Below are 17,936 nucleotides of genomic sequence, written 5' to 3'. Positions count from 1 at the left end.
GAGCAGCGCTGTCGTTCCAACGTGCTTCAAGGCCACCCCCATCGTCCCCATGCCAAAGAAGTCTTCAGTGTCCTACCTCAATGACTATCGTCCCATCGCACTCACACCAATCATCATGAAGTGCTTCGAGAGGCTCGTCATGAGGCACATTAAGACCCAGCTGCCCCGCTCACTAGACCCACTGCAGTTTGCGTATCGTCCAAACCGCTCAACAGACGATGCCATCGCCACCAACCTCCAACTGTGTGTGTGCATGTGTGTGTGTGTGTGTATGTGTGTGTGCGTGTGAGTATGTATGTGTGTGTGTGTGTGTGTGTGTGTGTGTGTGTGTGTGTGTGTGTGTGTGTGTGTGTGTGTGTGTGTTCCTTAATCCAGTAGGCCGTGAAATGTGTTAAGCCCAGAAATATTTGTGTTCTCGTTCTAATGCATGATGCACAATGTTCTGAAGTTTGTGACTGCTGGAATATTCTGCTGAAGTATTGATCTGCAAATGTTCATACTTTTCTATCTTTATAAAGACTAATCATAATTATAAATGATTTTATCATCTTTACTTTCCTGGTCATTTATTATACCAATGCACACACTCTCTACATCAGGGGTCAATATTATTAAAAAATATCATTGTTTTATTCTATTATATTAATAATTAAAGTTATTCAGACAAAAGTAGTGAGTGATTTTCTCTTTTCCATGTTAATGTTGTTTGATTAATATCCTTTATATCAGGGTTTTTCAAATTGGGTGAAAGTGAGCGCCCCCCTAGAGAACTTGATGACAGCCAGATTACCTCAGATCACATTTACTGCTTCTTCAGAAAATATACATTTACATTATAACATTAAATGAATGTTAGATGATAATCAAGTTCAGTTGGTGGTTAAAAGTTGCTGGAGAAATATACGGGACATTAAGCAGTTGTGATGGTGATGCTTTAGATTAGGTGATTGTTCAAAATATTGATCATCAGGAATGTATCATATATGTAAACACTGATATTACACGCATCAATGTTTCTTTAATATCTGTGACACCGCGTACCCACATCGACAGATGATCCTGATACTGTGACAGAAAGTTTCCCCACTACTTGCAGCAGGTTGCAGCTTGAACAGGGTCATGACGATTCACTTTCGGGTCGTAACCGATGACAACCTGCGATAGGTGCAACATCAGGACCAATATTACAGTCCTATCAGAAGAGCAACTGCTCCATTTTGATTACAGTTCCTCTTCTGATTGCATTTATTTGCATTAGGGACATCTGGGAGATGAATTAGCGATAAACACATTTCTGAATGGAAACGGCTTCAGGGCAGATTTCTGTTGCGCTAAACCAAATCTTATGCCACAAAGTGTTTTTTTAGGCATGACGTCATCACGCACACCATTTTTATCCATAAAAGTCCATTTGAATGGAAAAGGGCAGAAGGCGGCAAATGTCGCAATTTAATTTTTCGCATTTTCACTTTGTTGATAACAAAATAGCAGGAAAGGTGGATGGAAACTAGGCTAATGAGTCCGACATTTTGATGCGCACAGGTAATCAATGCGGGGCTGCGCGGTAGAAAGGAATAAACGTAAATCGTCCTTCACCTGCAGCCTTGATCGGTATTTGCTTTTAAGCAGGGTCAAAGCGGAAAACCCACACTCACATAAGTAAGTGGAGGTGAAGGGGGTGAGGACTTTCATAGCCTTTCGAGGGAGGTGGGGAAACTCAGTCCTATATATAAAGTGTATATGATGCTTCAGTCGCCTTAGTATTAACAGAGCTAAAAGTCTGGATTACTCTCTTTTGTGTTTGCAATTCTTTCAGCTTTCTGTCAAAAACTTCCAGTGTCTTGACCACCAGACTAGAGCTTGTCCTCAATGTGACGCCGGAGCTTACAGGGTTTCATACTATCATGTGCTAGTACCTCTTTGCAAATAACACACTGTTGCAGCGGCACATCAGCGGACCGGTCCACGAAAATCCCAACTTTAAATATTCGTGATCATACTTCCTCCGTTTTTGCTTGGCCCAGAATCTGCCTCATCTCCTGTAGACTTTTGTATTGTAGACACTACAAAGCGACCCATTTTGCAACACGCGTATGAATAACATGCACTTTAACACGCAAGCTAGCAGGACAGATGTGTGTACAGACGTAAGCGTTATATATTTTTTCCCTCGTGCTGCACCTCCCCAGGGGCTCTCTGGCAACCAGTGGTGCTCTTGCTATCATGATTGATGTGATGAACACCCCTGTTCTAGATGTAGATCATAGAATAAGAATAGAAAATTACTCCATATCGAGGACATCTCTCTTTTTCCAATAAATCTGTTAAAACCAGTATTAATAACATTGCATTAATCTCTCACAGCAGCCCAATAATCTCAGTGAGAGTTCAATTACAGGCTTCATTATAGACACACAGAATCTAGTAAACAGAAATATGAAATTGACCTCAATATGTTTCTTCAAATTAGAGGCAGGATTAATGCTGATATCTGGCTTGAGCAAGTTAAACTCACATGACACAATCAAGAAATTGGCCTTTTTCACTGTGAAAATCCCGTCCAGGTGCTGCTGTGATGTTCAGGTGTTGAACTGTGCTTGAGGATTCCTCCACAGCTGATGTCAGATCTGCTGCTGCCGTTCAAGTTTTTACGTGTGATTTGATTTGACGGGAGTCACGAGAATCTCTCTAGCCAATCATGTTGATAGATCTAAATAAAATCAGGACAGGGAAGTCGTGAACACAGACGGTGGAATATAGTGCAGTAAAAGTACAGTTACAGTACTTAAAATATACTCAAGTAAAAGTATACAATTTTAAAACTGCTTAAAAAAGTACAATTCCTACAAAAACTACTTCATTACAGTAATGTGAGTATATGTAATTTGTTACTTTACAGCCCTGGAGAGTGGGTGATAGTGGAGAACTGGGAGACCGATGGGGGCATGATTACAGATTTTATTAACTCATATCATTGTAATAATTTTATAATTAAGAATATTTGTGTATTTATGATGGTTTTGTGTCATTTCGTTTAATCGTTGAATCTGTCAAATCTAAACAGTCTATCGGCTTTCTGCCACCATGTACTGCTCATGATCTGAAATGTTTTAAAATAAAAGGATTGGTGTATATATCCTTGAATATATATATATATATATATATATATATATATATATATATATATATATATATATATATATAGGGTTTATCTGGAATTATTTTTAGTGATCATCATCATCTCTGGCATGACACGTAAAGACAACCAACACTTTAAATTGACTAATATGCCTATAGAATTTTCCGCTGTTTCTAATGTTAACAAACACTTCCTTTATTTGACAGTCAGTCCATCATTTAACTCTAGTAAACAGTATGCTGCACTGCTATGCTGTAAATTGTGCTTTGGTTTGTTTTTGGTAGACTCTCACATTAAGGAAAATATTAAAATGGTTCAGACTCACATACAGTGAGAAGGCCTCGTGTGACCAATACATTGTGGGGAACATGCGGAGAGAGGGTGAGGACTGAACTTCAGAGTTGCAGTTAATGAGCTTTATTAATACAATTAATAATAATACCCAGAAGTGGGAAAAAACTGTTCAGTATAGGCGATGAACAGGTCTGTGCACTAACATCCAACAAGGCCAATTGCACTCACATGACAAAAGACACAACATAAGAGTCAGGATCCAGCCACTAAAAAACTAAAAAAAAGACATATATGGCAGAAGTAGTGAGAGTAGTATGGGTAGTATGTCATTCTGAACTCAGCATATGCTTGAAAGCATGAACAGCGGCCATCATATCTTAGGGTGACCATATTTTGATTACCAAAAACCAGGACACTCGGCCCGGCAATGAGATACTCAAATGATACTCGAATTTTACTCTAAGATGCCTTGTTAATTTCAATACATTTAAAGTAGGCTATGCCTCTGTATGGATAGAAAATTGTTATTACAAAATATTATCTATCAAAGACACAAAAAAGACGGCCAGGACAGGACGTGAAAACAGGACATGTCCTGGTAAAACAGGACGTTTGGTCACCCTATCATATCTTCTTCTTTTATCCAACACCTCAATGATGCACATCCACAGCGCCTCCAGTGGACTCAATTGTAACTGCACGATTCTGTGACAGATTCAGAGGGAAAGTACAGTATAACTCTGTGTTTCAAATGCACAAAGGAAAATCAATTTGAGATATTCTAATAATGATTTTAATATTTGACCCACTGGTGCAGAACAATTACTCAAGTACTCGTGCACATCACTAACTGGTCCAGCCACATTTAAACTGGAACAGCATCAGAACTCGTGAGCTTGACTGTCAATCAACTAACATGCTCTTAAAGATGAAGTACATCTGTTGATTTAGTTGACAAAAACTACAGATTGACTTCTGAACTGATTGCAAACAGAGACAGAAACATGGAAGTGAGATCCAGTGTGAGTCTGACATCTAGTGAACATTATCTGTAAAACACAAACTTGTTTTGCACACGCCTCTCAAACACAGAACCAGGAAACTGTGTCAACTGTTCATTTCAGGAAACTGAAACTAAAGTGTTGTCGAGCTGTTGTACGTGTCTCTCTGTCTCAGAGTACATGCAGTAAAATGGCAGAAGCCAGTATTTCATGGGCTCATGAGCAGTTCTGCTGTTCTATCTGTCTGGATCTCCTGAAGGATCCAGTGACCATTAACTGTGGACACAGTTACTGTATGAACTGTATTACAGACTGCTGGAATCAGGATGATCTGAAGGGAGTCTACAGCTGCCCTCAGTGCAGACAAACCTTCACCACAAGACCTGCTTTAGGGAAGAATGTGGTGTTTGCTGAAATGGTGGAGAAACTGAAGAAGACGAAACTCCAAACTGCTGTTTCTCCTCACTGTTACGCTGGAGCTGGAGATGTGGAGTGTGACGTCTGTACTGGAAGAAAACACAAAGCTGTCAAGTCCTGTCTGGAGTGTCTGAACTCTTACTGTCAAGATCATCTTGAACAACATGAGAATCTCTTTCGAAATAAGAGACACAGTCTGATGGATGCTACCGGACGACTCCAGGAGATGATCTGCGGTCAACACAATAAGCTTCTGGAGGTGTTTTGTCGCACTGATCAGAAGTGTATCTGTGTGCTGTGCCCGATGGATGATCACAAAAACCACGACACTGTATCAGCTGCTGCCGAGAGGACTAAGAAACAGGTATGAACTGAAATGACATTATAAACAGGCTTCAGTCTCTGTAAGAGTTCTTAACAAGGAGCTTTTAAAATAAGTGGAGAAAGTCATATGTTAGCATCCGAATTCATGTCTATGACAGTGCTCAGCTAAAATATCAGTGATCTGAAGGCTGCCATCTTTGCTCATGTGTGTTCAGTTCCAACAGATAGAAGTCCATTTCACATTTATAAAAGATCTTCAAAAACAATCTGTCACCAAAAAAAAAGAATTCCATAAAATTTCCATTGAAATGATTCTTGGAAAAAAAAAATCATCAGCTGTTTTTTTAAGGATGTCAATATAAATCGTCTAGGTTACGTATGTAATCTTAGCCCTTATTCAGGGCGGAGAAGACCCTGCGGAGGCCACACCTACCCGGGAGGGGAGGCAAACTTTAGTGGCAAATACATCAGATGGCCTAACTTAGGACCTATGTCGAAAAGTTGGTGCGGTGGTAGATCCAGCCTCGTAGAGGGGGGAAGCATACAGCACGGTGACCGAGGTAGCTGTAACTGCCTAAGGGAAACACGGAGTCAACTCGTGAGGGGACAATACCGTGGTATTACACACAGGGGGAGTCTGAACAGGAGGCCTTACCTGTGGAGCACCTATACCAGTACAGGGTAGCTTGCGGTACCCGCAGTGGTTTGGGTCGGCGAGTTCCTCCGCAGAACTGCGACCCACGAGGGCTAGGGAGGAGTCAACCAGTGTACCAAAGATGGGATCTCCTGGGAACGACGACGCACTGTTTTCCCTTGGTTAGGGGAAAGAGCTAGGTGCAAGTTGTTCACCGGTCAGATCGTCAGCGTGCTACCGAAGTTCTCACGGGCTCGGACCTGAGAAAACACGGGATGATACTGACTCAACTCGGAGATTATAGAATCTCGCAAAAGTGTTAGGTGTTGCCCAGCCCGCTGCTCTACAGATGTCTGCTAGGGCGGTGCCCCTAGCCAGTGCCCACAAGGACGCAACACTCCTGGTGGAGTGAGCTCGGACCCGCAAGGGGGGGGGCACGGCCTGGGTGTGATAAGCCAGGGAAATGGCGTCGACAACCCAGTGGACGAGTCTCTGCTTGGAGACAGCATTCCCTTTCTGCTGTCCCCCAAAGCAGACCAAGAGCTGCTCAGAGCGTCTAGTGCTCTGTGTGCGGTCCAGATATATACGTAAAGCACGTACTGGACACAGCAGTGAAAGGGCTGGGTCTGCCTCCTCCCGGGGCAGCGCTAGCAGGTTCACTACCTGATCCCTGAAGGGTGTGGTAGGAACCTTGGGCACATAGCCCGGTCGCGGTCTTAAGATCACGAAAGTGTCTTCCAGACGAACTCCAGGCAAGAGTCGCTAACAGAGAACGCTTGCAGGTCCCCGACCCTCTTGATGGAGACGAGCGCGATCAGCAGGGCGGTCTTGAGAGAGAGGGCCCTGAGTCCAACTGAGTCTAGCGGCTCGAAAGGGGGTCTCTTGAGTCCCGTGAGGACAACCGAGAGATCCCAGGAGGGGAACAGGTTAGGCCGGGAGGGAGTCAACATCCGGGCACCTTTTAGGAACCTGACAATTAAGTCGTGCTTACCAAGAGACTTGCCGTCTACCGTGTCGTGGTGGGCCGCGATAGCGGCGACATACACCTTGAGGGTGGAGGGGACAGCCTCCTCTCCAGCCTCTCCTGCAGAAACACGAGCACTGACCTAACCGCGCACTTCTGTGGGTCTTCGGCTCGGGAAGAACACCAGTCTGCGAACAGACGCCACTTTAGGGCGTAAAGATGCATGGTCGAAGGGGCTCTGGCTTGGTTGATAGTGTATATGACGGCCGGTGGTAGGCCGGCTAGATCTTCCGCATCCCGTCCAGGGGCCAGACGTGGAGGTTCCAGAGGTCTGGGTGCGGATGCCAGAGCGTGCCCCGTCCCTGAGAAAGAAGGTCCTTCCTCAGGGGAATTCGCCAGGGAGGGGCTGTCATGAGGAGCGTGAGATCCGAGAACCACATCCGGTTGGGCCAGTAGGGGGCCACCAGAGTGACTTGCTCCTCGTCCTCCCTGACCTTGCATAGCACCTGTGCAAGAAGGCTCACTGGGGGAAAAGCGTACTTGTGCAGCCCCACGGGCCAGCTGTGCGCCAGAGCATCTGTCCCAAGGGGAGCCTCTGTGGGGGCATACCAGAGCGGGCAGTGGGAGGTTTCCTGGGAGGCAAACAGGTCTACCTGGGCCTTGCCGAACCTGTCCCAAATCAGCTGAACCGACTGGGGGTGGAGCCTCCACTCTCCGCCGGGCAAGCTTTGTCTTGACAGCGCGTCCGCTATCACATTGAGGTTGCCGGGGATGTGAGTGGCGCTCAGTGACTTGAGTCGCTGCTGGCTCCAAAGGAGGAGACGACGGGCGAGCTGTGACATGTGGAGGGAGCGTACTCCGCCTTGGCGGTTTATGTAGGCTACCACCGTGGTGCTGTCTGTCTTGACTAGGACATGCTTGCCGCGAATTAACGGAAGAAACCTCTTCAGGGCAAGAAAAACAGTCAGCAGCTCTAGGCAGTTGATGTGCCAGCGCAGCGGGCCTCGGTTCCACCGGCCTGCGGCTGCGTGCCCATTGCACACGGTGCCCCAACCCAGTTTGGAGGCATCGGTCGTAACCAGAACACGTCGGGACATCTGCTGCAAGGGTACTCCTGCCCTTAGAAAGCAGAGGTCTGTCCAGGGTTTGAAGGCTTGGCGGCAGGCAGTGGTAACATTCACGTTGTTCGTGCTGCGGCGCCATGCTCGTCTCGGGACTCGAGTCTGGAGCCAGTGCTGAAGTGGTCTCATATGCATCAACCCCAGCGGCGCGGCCGCCGCGGAGGATGCCATATGCCCCAGGAGCTGTTGGAAATGTTTTAAAGGGACCATGGCGCCTGGCTTGAAGGAAGCGAGGCATTTCAGCACTGACTGAGCATGCTCGTTGGAGAGACGTGCTGTCATTGAGACTGAGTCTAACTCCAAACCGAGAAAAGAGATGCTCTGGACCAGGGTGAGCTTGCTCTTCTCCCAGTTGACCTGAAACCCCAAACGGCGGAGGTGCTTGAGCACCTGGTCTCTGTGTGCGCATAGTAATTCCCGCGAGGAGGCCAGAATGAGCCAATCGTCGAGGTAATTGAGTATGCGTATGCCAGCTCCTCGGAGCGGGGAAAGAGCCGCCTCTGCGACCTTCGTGAAGACGCGAGGGGACAGAGACAGGCCGAAGGGGAGGACTTTTTACTGATATGCCTGGCCGGCGAACGCGAACCACAGAAAGGGTCGATGTCGAGGGAGAATCGAGATGTGGAAGTACGCGTCCTTCAGGTCTATCGCTGCGAACCAATGTAGATGCCGGACGCCAGATAGAATTTGTTTCTGGGTGAGCATTTTGAACGGGAGTTTGGACAAGGTCCGATTGAAAACTCGCAAGTCCAAGATCGGTCGTAAGCCGCCGCCTTTCTTGGGTACAACGAAGTAAGGGCTGTAGAAACCCTTCTTCGTTTCGGTTGGAGGGACATGCTCTATCGCGTCCTTGATTAAAAGGGAGGCGATTTCTCCACGCAGGGACTGAACGTGTCTGTCGTGCACTGCGGAGAAACAAACGCCGACGAAGGGGGGCGGAGACCTGGCAAAGTGAATTGTGTAACCGAGTCGAATGCTCCGGTGCAGCCATCGCGACGGGTTGGGCAGCAAAAGCCATGCCTCTAAGCTCCGTGCAAGGGGCACCAAGGGGACGGGTTTTTTGGACGTACCCGGCGGGGCTTCGCAGCGGTGCGGAACAGGTAACGCGGCGTCGGGGGCAACGTGGCATCCCGAGGCTCTGGTGCTGAGAGCAAACTCAATGCACTTACCTTGCTCCACACACCCGGCGGGTTCGTGACTGAGGAGGAGGTCCGACGCTGGCGTCCTCTGGACTCGTCTGAACCGGCCAGCCGGGGAACAGTCGAGGGGCTGAGGGCGGAAGCACCGCATCCAGGGAGCCGGGACTGTTGAGGCCTGAAAGCAGAGTGCCGTGAGAACGGCATTTGCGGGCCATGTGACCCAGAGGTAAAGGAAATAGCTGTTTTATTGAGAATTTGGGTACCGCAGCCCCTGTTAAGGGGTGCGGCAAATGAAAAAACAAAGGATTCTCCTCCCGGCCCTCCACCGGGGGACGGAGCGGTCTTACCACCTCTGGAGCTAACTTCTTGCACTCTGGGTCCGCTGTCTCAGGAGCACTTGGGAGTCTTCCGGGTCCTCGAAGGGGTCCGTGAGACAGGGGGCGTACACTTCCCGCGGTTTGCTCGACGCCGGGGCTGAGAGCTGGGCCCGAGTTGGGGCGGAGCAGAAGGTCTTCTGGCCACGGGAGGATGCCCTCGGCGAGCAGATGGGGCCTGGGCCGTGGCGGCAGGCTTGCGGCGAGGCATGATGTGAGAAATGGCCTCCGTCTGCTTCTTCACCAGGGAGAACTGCTGGGCGAAGTCCTCAACGGTGTCACCGAAGAGGCCGAACTGGGAGACAGGGGCGTTGAGAAAGCGAGTCTTGTCAGCTTCACGCATCTCAACCAAGTTCAGCCATTGCTGACGTTCCTGGACCACCAGTGTGGCCATCGCCTGCCCGAGCGCCTGCGCTGTGACCTTCGTTGCTCTTAGGGCGAGGTCGGTCGCTGAGCGCAGTTCCTGCAGCGTGTCGGGATCAGGGCCACCCCCCGTGCATGTTTCGCAGTGCCTTGGCTTGGTGGACCTGCAGGAGAGCCATGGTATGCAGGGCGGAAGCGGCGCGTCCGGTAACGCTGTAGGCCTTCGCGGTGAGCGAGGATGTTGCTCTACAGGACCGGGAAGGGAGTTCAGGGCGACCCCGCCAGGTGGTAGTGCTTCCGGGGCATAGGTGGAGCGCAACAGCCCTATCCACCTGAGGAATCCCCGTGTATCCGTGGCGCGTTCCGCCGTCGAGGGTGGATGAGCAAGTGGCGGTGCGACGAGTGGAGACGGGTGCTCTCCACGAAGACGTCAGCTTATCATGCACCTCCGGGAAGAAAGGAACCGGGGGGGGGGCCGAGGCTGTGAGCGGCGCCCAACACCCAAGAACCAGTCGTCCAGCCATGATGACTGTGGGGAAGATGGAGGGTTCTAGTCCAAGCCCACGCTGTTGGCTGCCCGGGAAAGCATATGTGCGTCGGCCTCTTCCTGGGCATGCAAGCCCGAAGGCGGCAGCCCAGAGGAGTCCTCAGCATCAGAGCCCACGCCCTCTGATGTCACAGTGAACTCGTCTGCTTCCATCGCAAGAGGGTAGGCAGACTGGCTGTGAGGCGAGTCGCCTCCACCTCGAGCGGTGACGGGAGTCAACGAGCGTGTCGGGGCGCGGGTGGTCCAAGGGGGCGTGCCCGGCGGAGCTGCACCCGCTGCCATCCCCGAATCGTCTCCATCGCCAGCCGCATCGTCCTCAATCCCGTGGGAAGAAGGAGCGACGCGGGGGGCGGCTGGAGTGACAGCAACGTTGTCATGGTCATGTTCTCGCAATGAGAACATGAACCATCCACAAACGCAGCCTCGGTGTGATCGCTACCCAGACACACGAGACAACGCCTGTGGCCGTCGGAAGCGGAGAGTACTCTACCGCATCCAGGAACAACACAGGGGCGGAAAGGCATCTTGAAAAAGATGCGTCCTTAAAAGGACGTTCAACGCCGCTGTGTTTTTGCTCTTTTAGAGGAAATTACTCTTTTAAATAAAATCACTCTTTTATGAAAAAAGAACTCGTAAGAGATCTTTATTATCTGCGCTGTCGAAGCGCTCAGGGGCAGGAAGTGCACAGCCGTGCAAACAGGAGAAAGCCGCTGTTGTGCGCCGTAGAATCCAACAGCATGCTGCAGAGGTATAGCAGGAACTCGGTGTGTACACACCTGTCTACCAGCAGGTGTTAAATCCTGCTCCACATAACTTTAAATGAATAAATCTGATTGGCAGTTGTTTTGTTTGTATCTATAAGTACATAAAAAGAAGACACAAACAACATTACATAAATACATATTGATTTGTACATAATAAATGTTCTGTGAAAATCACAATAGAACAATAATGATTTTGTATCATATAGTTCTAAGATTGAACTGCATGTTTGTTTGATGAACAGAGTCACTTGGAGGAGAGACAGAAGAAATCCCAACAGAGAATCCAGGAGAGCGAGAAAAAGATGGAGGAGTTGAGAAGAGCTGTGGAGTCTCACAAGGTGAGTTTGAGAAGTTTGAGACTCAGTTGGGTCACAGGTTGTGTGAGGTGTCAGTAAGAGCTGATTGTAATGTGTGTGTAACAGCGCTCTGCACAGACAGCAGTGGAGGACAGTGAGAGGATCTTTACTGAACTCATGCGCTCCATTGAGAGAAGACGCTCTGAGGTGACACAGCTGATCAGAGATCAGGAAAAGGCTGCAGTGAGTCGAGCTGAAGGACTCTTGGAGCGTCTGGAGCAGGAGATTGCTGATCTGAGGAGGAGAGACACTGAGCTGGAGCAGCTTTCACATACACATGATCACATCCACTTCCTGCAGGTAACACATCTCATCTTTACTATTCATCACACTGAAGCCTCATGAGAACATCAGAGAATCATTGAAATACAGAACAGATACGGTCAAAGTGTTTCTCAGATCGATTTCATTTAATCATGACAGTATAAATGTAACTGTAGTGGAGCTGATGAAGCTTTTCTGTTGTTTTTCTGTAGAGTTTTCAGTCTTTCTCTGCAGGATCTCCAGTCTTACCCAACATCACTGTCAGTTCTCTTCTGACTTTTGATGAGGTGATCAAATCTGTCTCTCAACTCAAACAACAACTGGAGGATTTCTGTGGAGAACACATGGAAAAGATATCTGACAGAGGTAACAGATATTCATTTACTTTCAAGAGATGAATTTGACATCATGTAAATAAATGAAAATGTGCATGAATTATAGAAATGATGTCTGTTTATTCTCATAGTCACAGACATTACAATTATTCCTACTGATGAACCCAAGACCAGGAATGAATTTCTACAATGTAAGTCACTATGACAACACACACACACACACACACACACACACACAAACACAGACACACTCTCACACACACACACACACACACACACACACACACACACTCAAAACACACACGCACATACACACACTCTGTCTCACACACACACACACACACACACAAAAAGACACACTCACAGACACACTCACACAGAGACACTCACACACACACACAAACACACTCACATTCTCACACACACACACAAACACACTCACATTCTCACACACACACACACACACACACACACACACACACACACACACACACACACACACACACACACACACATTCTCTTAGTTATTGTGATTGTGTTTAAGAACACAGTTTGTTTGTGATGTTTGGAGAAAATGAATCAGTTTATTGGTTGACTTCATGTATATTAAACACTATATAACATAAACCGGAATGAAAATGGAGCAGGACAGCAGCTCGAGTCATGACAGGGACTTCATCTGAATCAGATGACACAACAAAAACGAAAACAAAAGATCTCCATGAATATAACAAATGCTTCAGAACTCAAACTCACTCACACACACATACACACACACACACTCACACACACACACACACACACACACACTTACTACAAATGCTTCAGAACTTTCAGCAAATATTGATCAAGCTCAGAACATTAAACTAAGCAAATGTAATTTTCTATTTGTATTTTTCTGTACTTGTGTGACCATGTTTCAGTTGAAATATTTACAGACACACTGGAGGAACAGGGTTACACATATAATGGAAGTTCAGTTTGGATAGTTAAGCACCAAATGTTAGTTTAGAGTTATTGATGAACCCATTCATATAAAACATTACAGATAAAGATTTCTTTGGAAAAGAGTTTGAATGGTTGAGATGAATGAATGAATGAATTCCTCTTCCCATCATGCTGTAGAAAGGATTCAGATGATGTCACTTCCTGGGTGTCAGAATTTGAAGGAATGTAAAAATCACAAGTATCAATATTGACTGAAATGATGATGTGTTGGACACAGTTGAGAAGGTTATGACCTCTGATGATAGGCTCATTTGTATTAGATGATTTGCTTTAATAAAGACTGTAATAATGACAGTAGATGACCTCAGATGTCTCTGTATCGTCTCCTCTGTCTGACAGAGACTGTAAACGGTCTGTGCTATCAAAACTTCTCATGATTGTGCTCCTAAAGATCCTTTCTTTCATGCACAGAGAAACACAGATCTATATGTCTTATTCTTCACAGAGAACAATCTCAATGACATTCATTATTTTATTCCTTCACATCTTTCCTAAGAGGACGGGGTGTTGAAGGGGTATCTGGTTAAGAAAACATACTCAAACTCACAGAAACACACTTGTGTACATTCAATTCTTTGTTTTTATCTCATCAGATTTCCGTCAGCTCACAGTGGATCTAAACACAGTGAATAAACGTCTCCGTCTGTCTGAAGAGAACAGAGTGATTACTCGCACTGACACACTCCAGCAGTATCCTGATCATCCAGATAGATTTGATTTTTATCTTCAGGTGTTGTGTAGAGAGAGTGTGTGTGGACGCTGTTACTGGGAGATCGAGTGGAGTGGGAGTGATGGTGTGTATATATCAGTGTCATATAAGAGCATCAGCAGGAAGGGAGGGGGTTATGAGTGTGTGTTTGGACATAATGATCAGTCCTGGAGTTTGTTCTGCAATAACTCCAGTTACTCATTCATTCACAATAAAATAAAGACTGTTCTCTCTGTCCCCTCCAGCTGTTGTAGAATAGGAGTGTATGTGGATCACAGTGCAGGAACTCTGTCCTTCTACAGCGTCTCTGACACACTGACCCTCATCCACAGACTCCACACCACATTCACTCAACCTCTATATCCTGGGTTTTATATTTATTATAGGGGATCATCAGTGAAACTGTGTGATGGAACAATGTGATACAAAGATTGTACAAAAGTCTGCGACTGCACATTATGTGACCGTTGACCAGATGTGATGTATTTCAATCAAACGTTTGTACGTGAAGTGAGAAATATCAATTATTTTTTGTCCACTTTTATTTTCTGTAGAATAGACGACCATGAATAATGTAATAAATATAAGTAATTATTCACATTGCTGAACTCAGAACTCTTCGGCAACCCTTGATACGCTCCCAACAAAACTATTATTTTGTACATATGTGATCAATAAAATCATGTATTATTGATTCATACAATCACAGTGAATAAGGGTGATATAACTGTTACAATTGAAGAAGGGAAGACAAGAGGGCTGGATCCAGGTGCGGCTAGTGTTTTAATGACACTATAAGTGAATACAAATGACAGGTAGACACTGGAACAAAACAAACATCCACAATGGGAAACTGAAATCTAAACAAGAGTAAACATGAACACGAATGAGGCACAGGGACAAAACACGCACAGGGACAAAACACATACAGGAACAGGCATTACGTCTACATATAACGATCAACAGTCACTAAACAAAGAACCAGGGTTTAAATACACAGACACAATGAAGACTGAATGAGACACAGGTGAGAACAATGATGAGTGCAGGCAGTGAGGGAGGCCGGGAATTGTGGGAATTGTAGTTTTTAGACAAGGACAGTGAAACACGGGGCGGACAACAAGGAAAACGTGACATGGAGCGTGATCAGTGACGAGTGAAACAGAAAACACGGGGCAGATAACACGGGATCGTAACAATAACAGTCACAGTGATGCCAGATCATAAATCAAACTTTAAATAAGGGACTGAAAATAAAAGATTTTCCATGTGGGGAATTAATCAGTATAGAAATCATGTCAAGAATATTATACATTAGTCAGTAAATAGAAATAAAATAATGTATTTTCAATAAAAGTATTCTTAATAATGAAACATGTTCTTAATATGTAATTAGGCAAGGCAAGGCAAGTTTATTTATATAGCACATTTCATTCACAATGGTAATTGAAAGTGCTTTACATAGAAGAGATTAAAATAAGAATAAAAAAATAAATAAGAATAATTGAAACAGTTTAGAATATAAAATAAAATAACAGTACAAACAGTCGGACACACAGTGGCACAGTGCTCATTCAGTAAATGCACAGCTAAACAGATGTGTTTCGAGTCTGGATTTGAATGTGACTACTGTAGGAGCACATCTGATCTCTTCTGGAAGCTGGTTCCAGCTGCGGCTGGCATAATAGCTAAAAGCAGACTCTCCTTGCTTAGAGTGAACCCTTGGTATTTCTAGCTGATGTGATCCTAATGATCTGAGTGATCTGTTGGGTTTATATTCAGTGAGCATATCTGCAATATATTGAGGTTCTAGCCCATTGAGTGATTTATATACCAGTAATAATACTTTAAAATCAATCCTAAATGTAACTGGGAGCCAGTGTAAAGACCTGAGGACTGGTGTGATATGTTCATATGTTCGGGTTCTGCTCTGAATCCTGGCAGCAGCGTTCTGTATGAGCTGCAACTGTCTTATGGTCTTTTTGGGAAGGCCAGTGAGGAGTCCATTACAATAATCCACCCTGCTGGTGATGAAAGCATGCACAAGTTTCTCTAGGTCTTGACTGGAAACAAAGCATCTAATTCTTGCAATATTTTTCAGATGATAATATGCTGATTTAGTTATTGCTTTGACATGACTACTGAAACTAAGATCTGACTCTAGAGACACACCAAGATTCCTGACTTGATTTTTTGTTGTTTGACCCCTAGCGTCAAGGTATGCATTCACCTTGAGAACTTCATCTTTGTTTCCAAACGCAATGACTTCAGTTTTGTCTTTGTTTAACTGAAGAAAGTTTTGGCACATCCAACTGTTAACTTCATCAATGCATTGGCACAGGGAGTCAATGGGGCTGTAATTGTTAGGTGATAGGGCTAAGTAGATCTGTGTGTCGTCTGCATAGCTGTGGTAAGCAGTTTGGTTCTTTCTCATTATTTGGCTCATTGGGAGCATATACAGGTTGAACAGGAGTGGCGCAAGAATTGAGCCTTGAGGGACTCCGCATGTCATGGACGTCCACTCAGACTTATGATCTCCTATACTCAAATAATAACCTCTCCCTTCTAAGTATGACTTGAACCATTTTAGGACCATCCCAGAAAGCCCCACCCAGTTTTCCAGCCTGTCAAGAAGTATGTTGTGATCGACAATGTCAAATGCAGCACTGAGGTCGAGTAGTACCAGTACTGATAATTTGCCTGTATCAGTATTGAAGCGAATATCGTTTATTATCTTTATGAGCGCTGTCTCTGTGCTGTGATGCGATCGGAAACCAGATTGAAAATTGTCAAAGTATCCATTCAAGTTCAAGAATTTGTTCAGCTGATTGAAGACAACTTTTTCAATGATCTTGCCTATGAAAGGAAGATTTGAAATCGGTCTATAGTTGCTTAATATGGTCTTATCCAGATTGCTCTTTTTCAAGAGGGGCTTGACAACTGCAGTTTTCAGGGAGTTTGGAAAACTCCCAGAGAGAAGTGAGGAGTTTATCACTTCTAGGAGATCTGCTTCTAAACAGTTGAACACACTTTTGAAAAAAGATGTGGGAAGTGCATCAAGGGCGCAGGTTGATGTTTTTAGGTGCTGTACGGTTTCTTCCAAAATTTTGCCATCAATTTCTTTGAAATCAGACATAGTAACTACTTTCTCAGGTTGTGGTTTGATTTGTTTGACCCCAGCACAACTCAAGGATGTGCTGATCTCCTTTCTGATATTATTGATTTTTTCAGAGAAGAAAGAAGCATACTCACTGCACTTGCTGTCTGAGAGCAATTCACTGGGAATCTGGCTTGGGGGGTTTGTCAGTCTCTCTACAGTCGCAAAAAGAGTGCGTGTGTTGTTTAAGTTGCTGTTTATAATATTCGAGAAGAAAGTCTGTCTAGCTTTGCCTAGTTCCATATTAAAAGCATGGATGCTGTCTTTCTTCCTGACTTTCACAGGAGCAATATCATCAATTACACTTTTAACTTTTGAGTTAAAAGAATCAAGGAGAAAATCAACAGAGTCAGCAGATATACTTGGTGTTAAAGATATAGCCTTCATAAATAGTACACTGGTGTTCTCATTTAAGCATCTCTTCTTGACAGACACAGATCTAGCTTCAATGGCAGGAGAGATCAATATATCAAAGAAAACACAGAAATGATCAGATAGTGCTACATCCTTAATAACAATCGATGAAATGTTTAGACCCTTACTGATAAGTAAATCTAGAGTGTGTCCATGATTGTGTGTGGGTCCATGTACATGCTGAGTCAGATCAAAAGTTTTTAAAACAGTTTTGATTTCTTTTGTCATATTGTTTTCTGCATTATCTATGTGAATGTTAAAGTCTCCAGCAATGGCAAAACAGTCAAACTCTGAGGTAATTGTTGATAACAGTTCTGTAAAGTCCTCAGCGAAGGCTGGAGAGTATTTTGGAGGCCTGTAAATAATGCTAAGTAAAATGCGTGGAGCACCTTTTAACACACTACCCAGATATTCGAAAGACGGGTAATTCCCAAATGATGTTTGCTTACATTGATAGACATCTTTAAAAAGAGCAGCTAAACCCCCACCTCGTCTACCTTCTCTGCAGACACTCAAATAAGTAAAGTTAGGAGGGATGTTTCATTAAGGACTGTTGCACTACAGCTGTCTTCTAGCCAAGTTTCATTTAGAAACATAAAATCCAGGTTGTAT

The 17,936-nt window shown here is 45.2% G+C and overlaps 1 protein-coding gene across 2 annotated transcripts; it reads left to right on the top strand.

Moving 5' to 3' along the window:
* The first annotated feature begins 4,573 nt into the window (after window positions 1-4,573).
* On the top strand, window positions 4,574-14,390 carry LOC127629653 (tripartite motif-containing protein 16-like protein). Of its 2 annotated transcripts, XM_052106798.1 has the most exons (7): window positions 4,574-5,215; window positions 11,324-11,419; window positions 11,504-11,737; window positions 11,914-12,067; window positions 12,168-12,227; window positions 13,638-13,838; window positions 13,999-14,142. In XM_052106798.1, the coding sequence occupies exons 1-7, from the start codon at window positions 4,625-4,627 to the stop codon at window positions 14,010-14,012; spliced, it is 1,350 nt and encodes a 449-aa protein (XP_051962758.1). In that variant the 5' UTR covers window positions 4,574-4,624; the 3' UTR covers window positions 14,013-14,142. The 2 variants fall into 2 exon arrangements, with proteins under 2 accessions (XP_051962758.1, XP_051962757.1); XM_052106797.1 differs by having other exon boundaries at window positions 13,638-14,390.
* Window positions 14,391-17,936: the final 3,546 nt, after the last annotated feature.

The sequence above is a fragment of the Xyrauchen texanus genome, chromosome 36 (genome assembly GCF_025860055.1).
Source record: "Xyrauchen texanus isolate HMW12.3.18 chromosome 36, RBS_HiC_50CHRs, whole genome shotgun sequence".
NCBI classification, from domain to species: domain Eukaryota; kingdom Metazoa; phylum Chordata; class Actinopteri; order Cypriniformes; family Catostomidae; genus Xyrauchen; species Xyrauchen texanus.
This window is presented reverse-complemented; position numbering and strand designations above follow the sequence as displayed.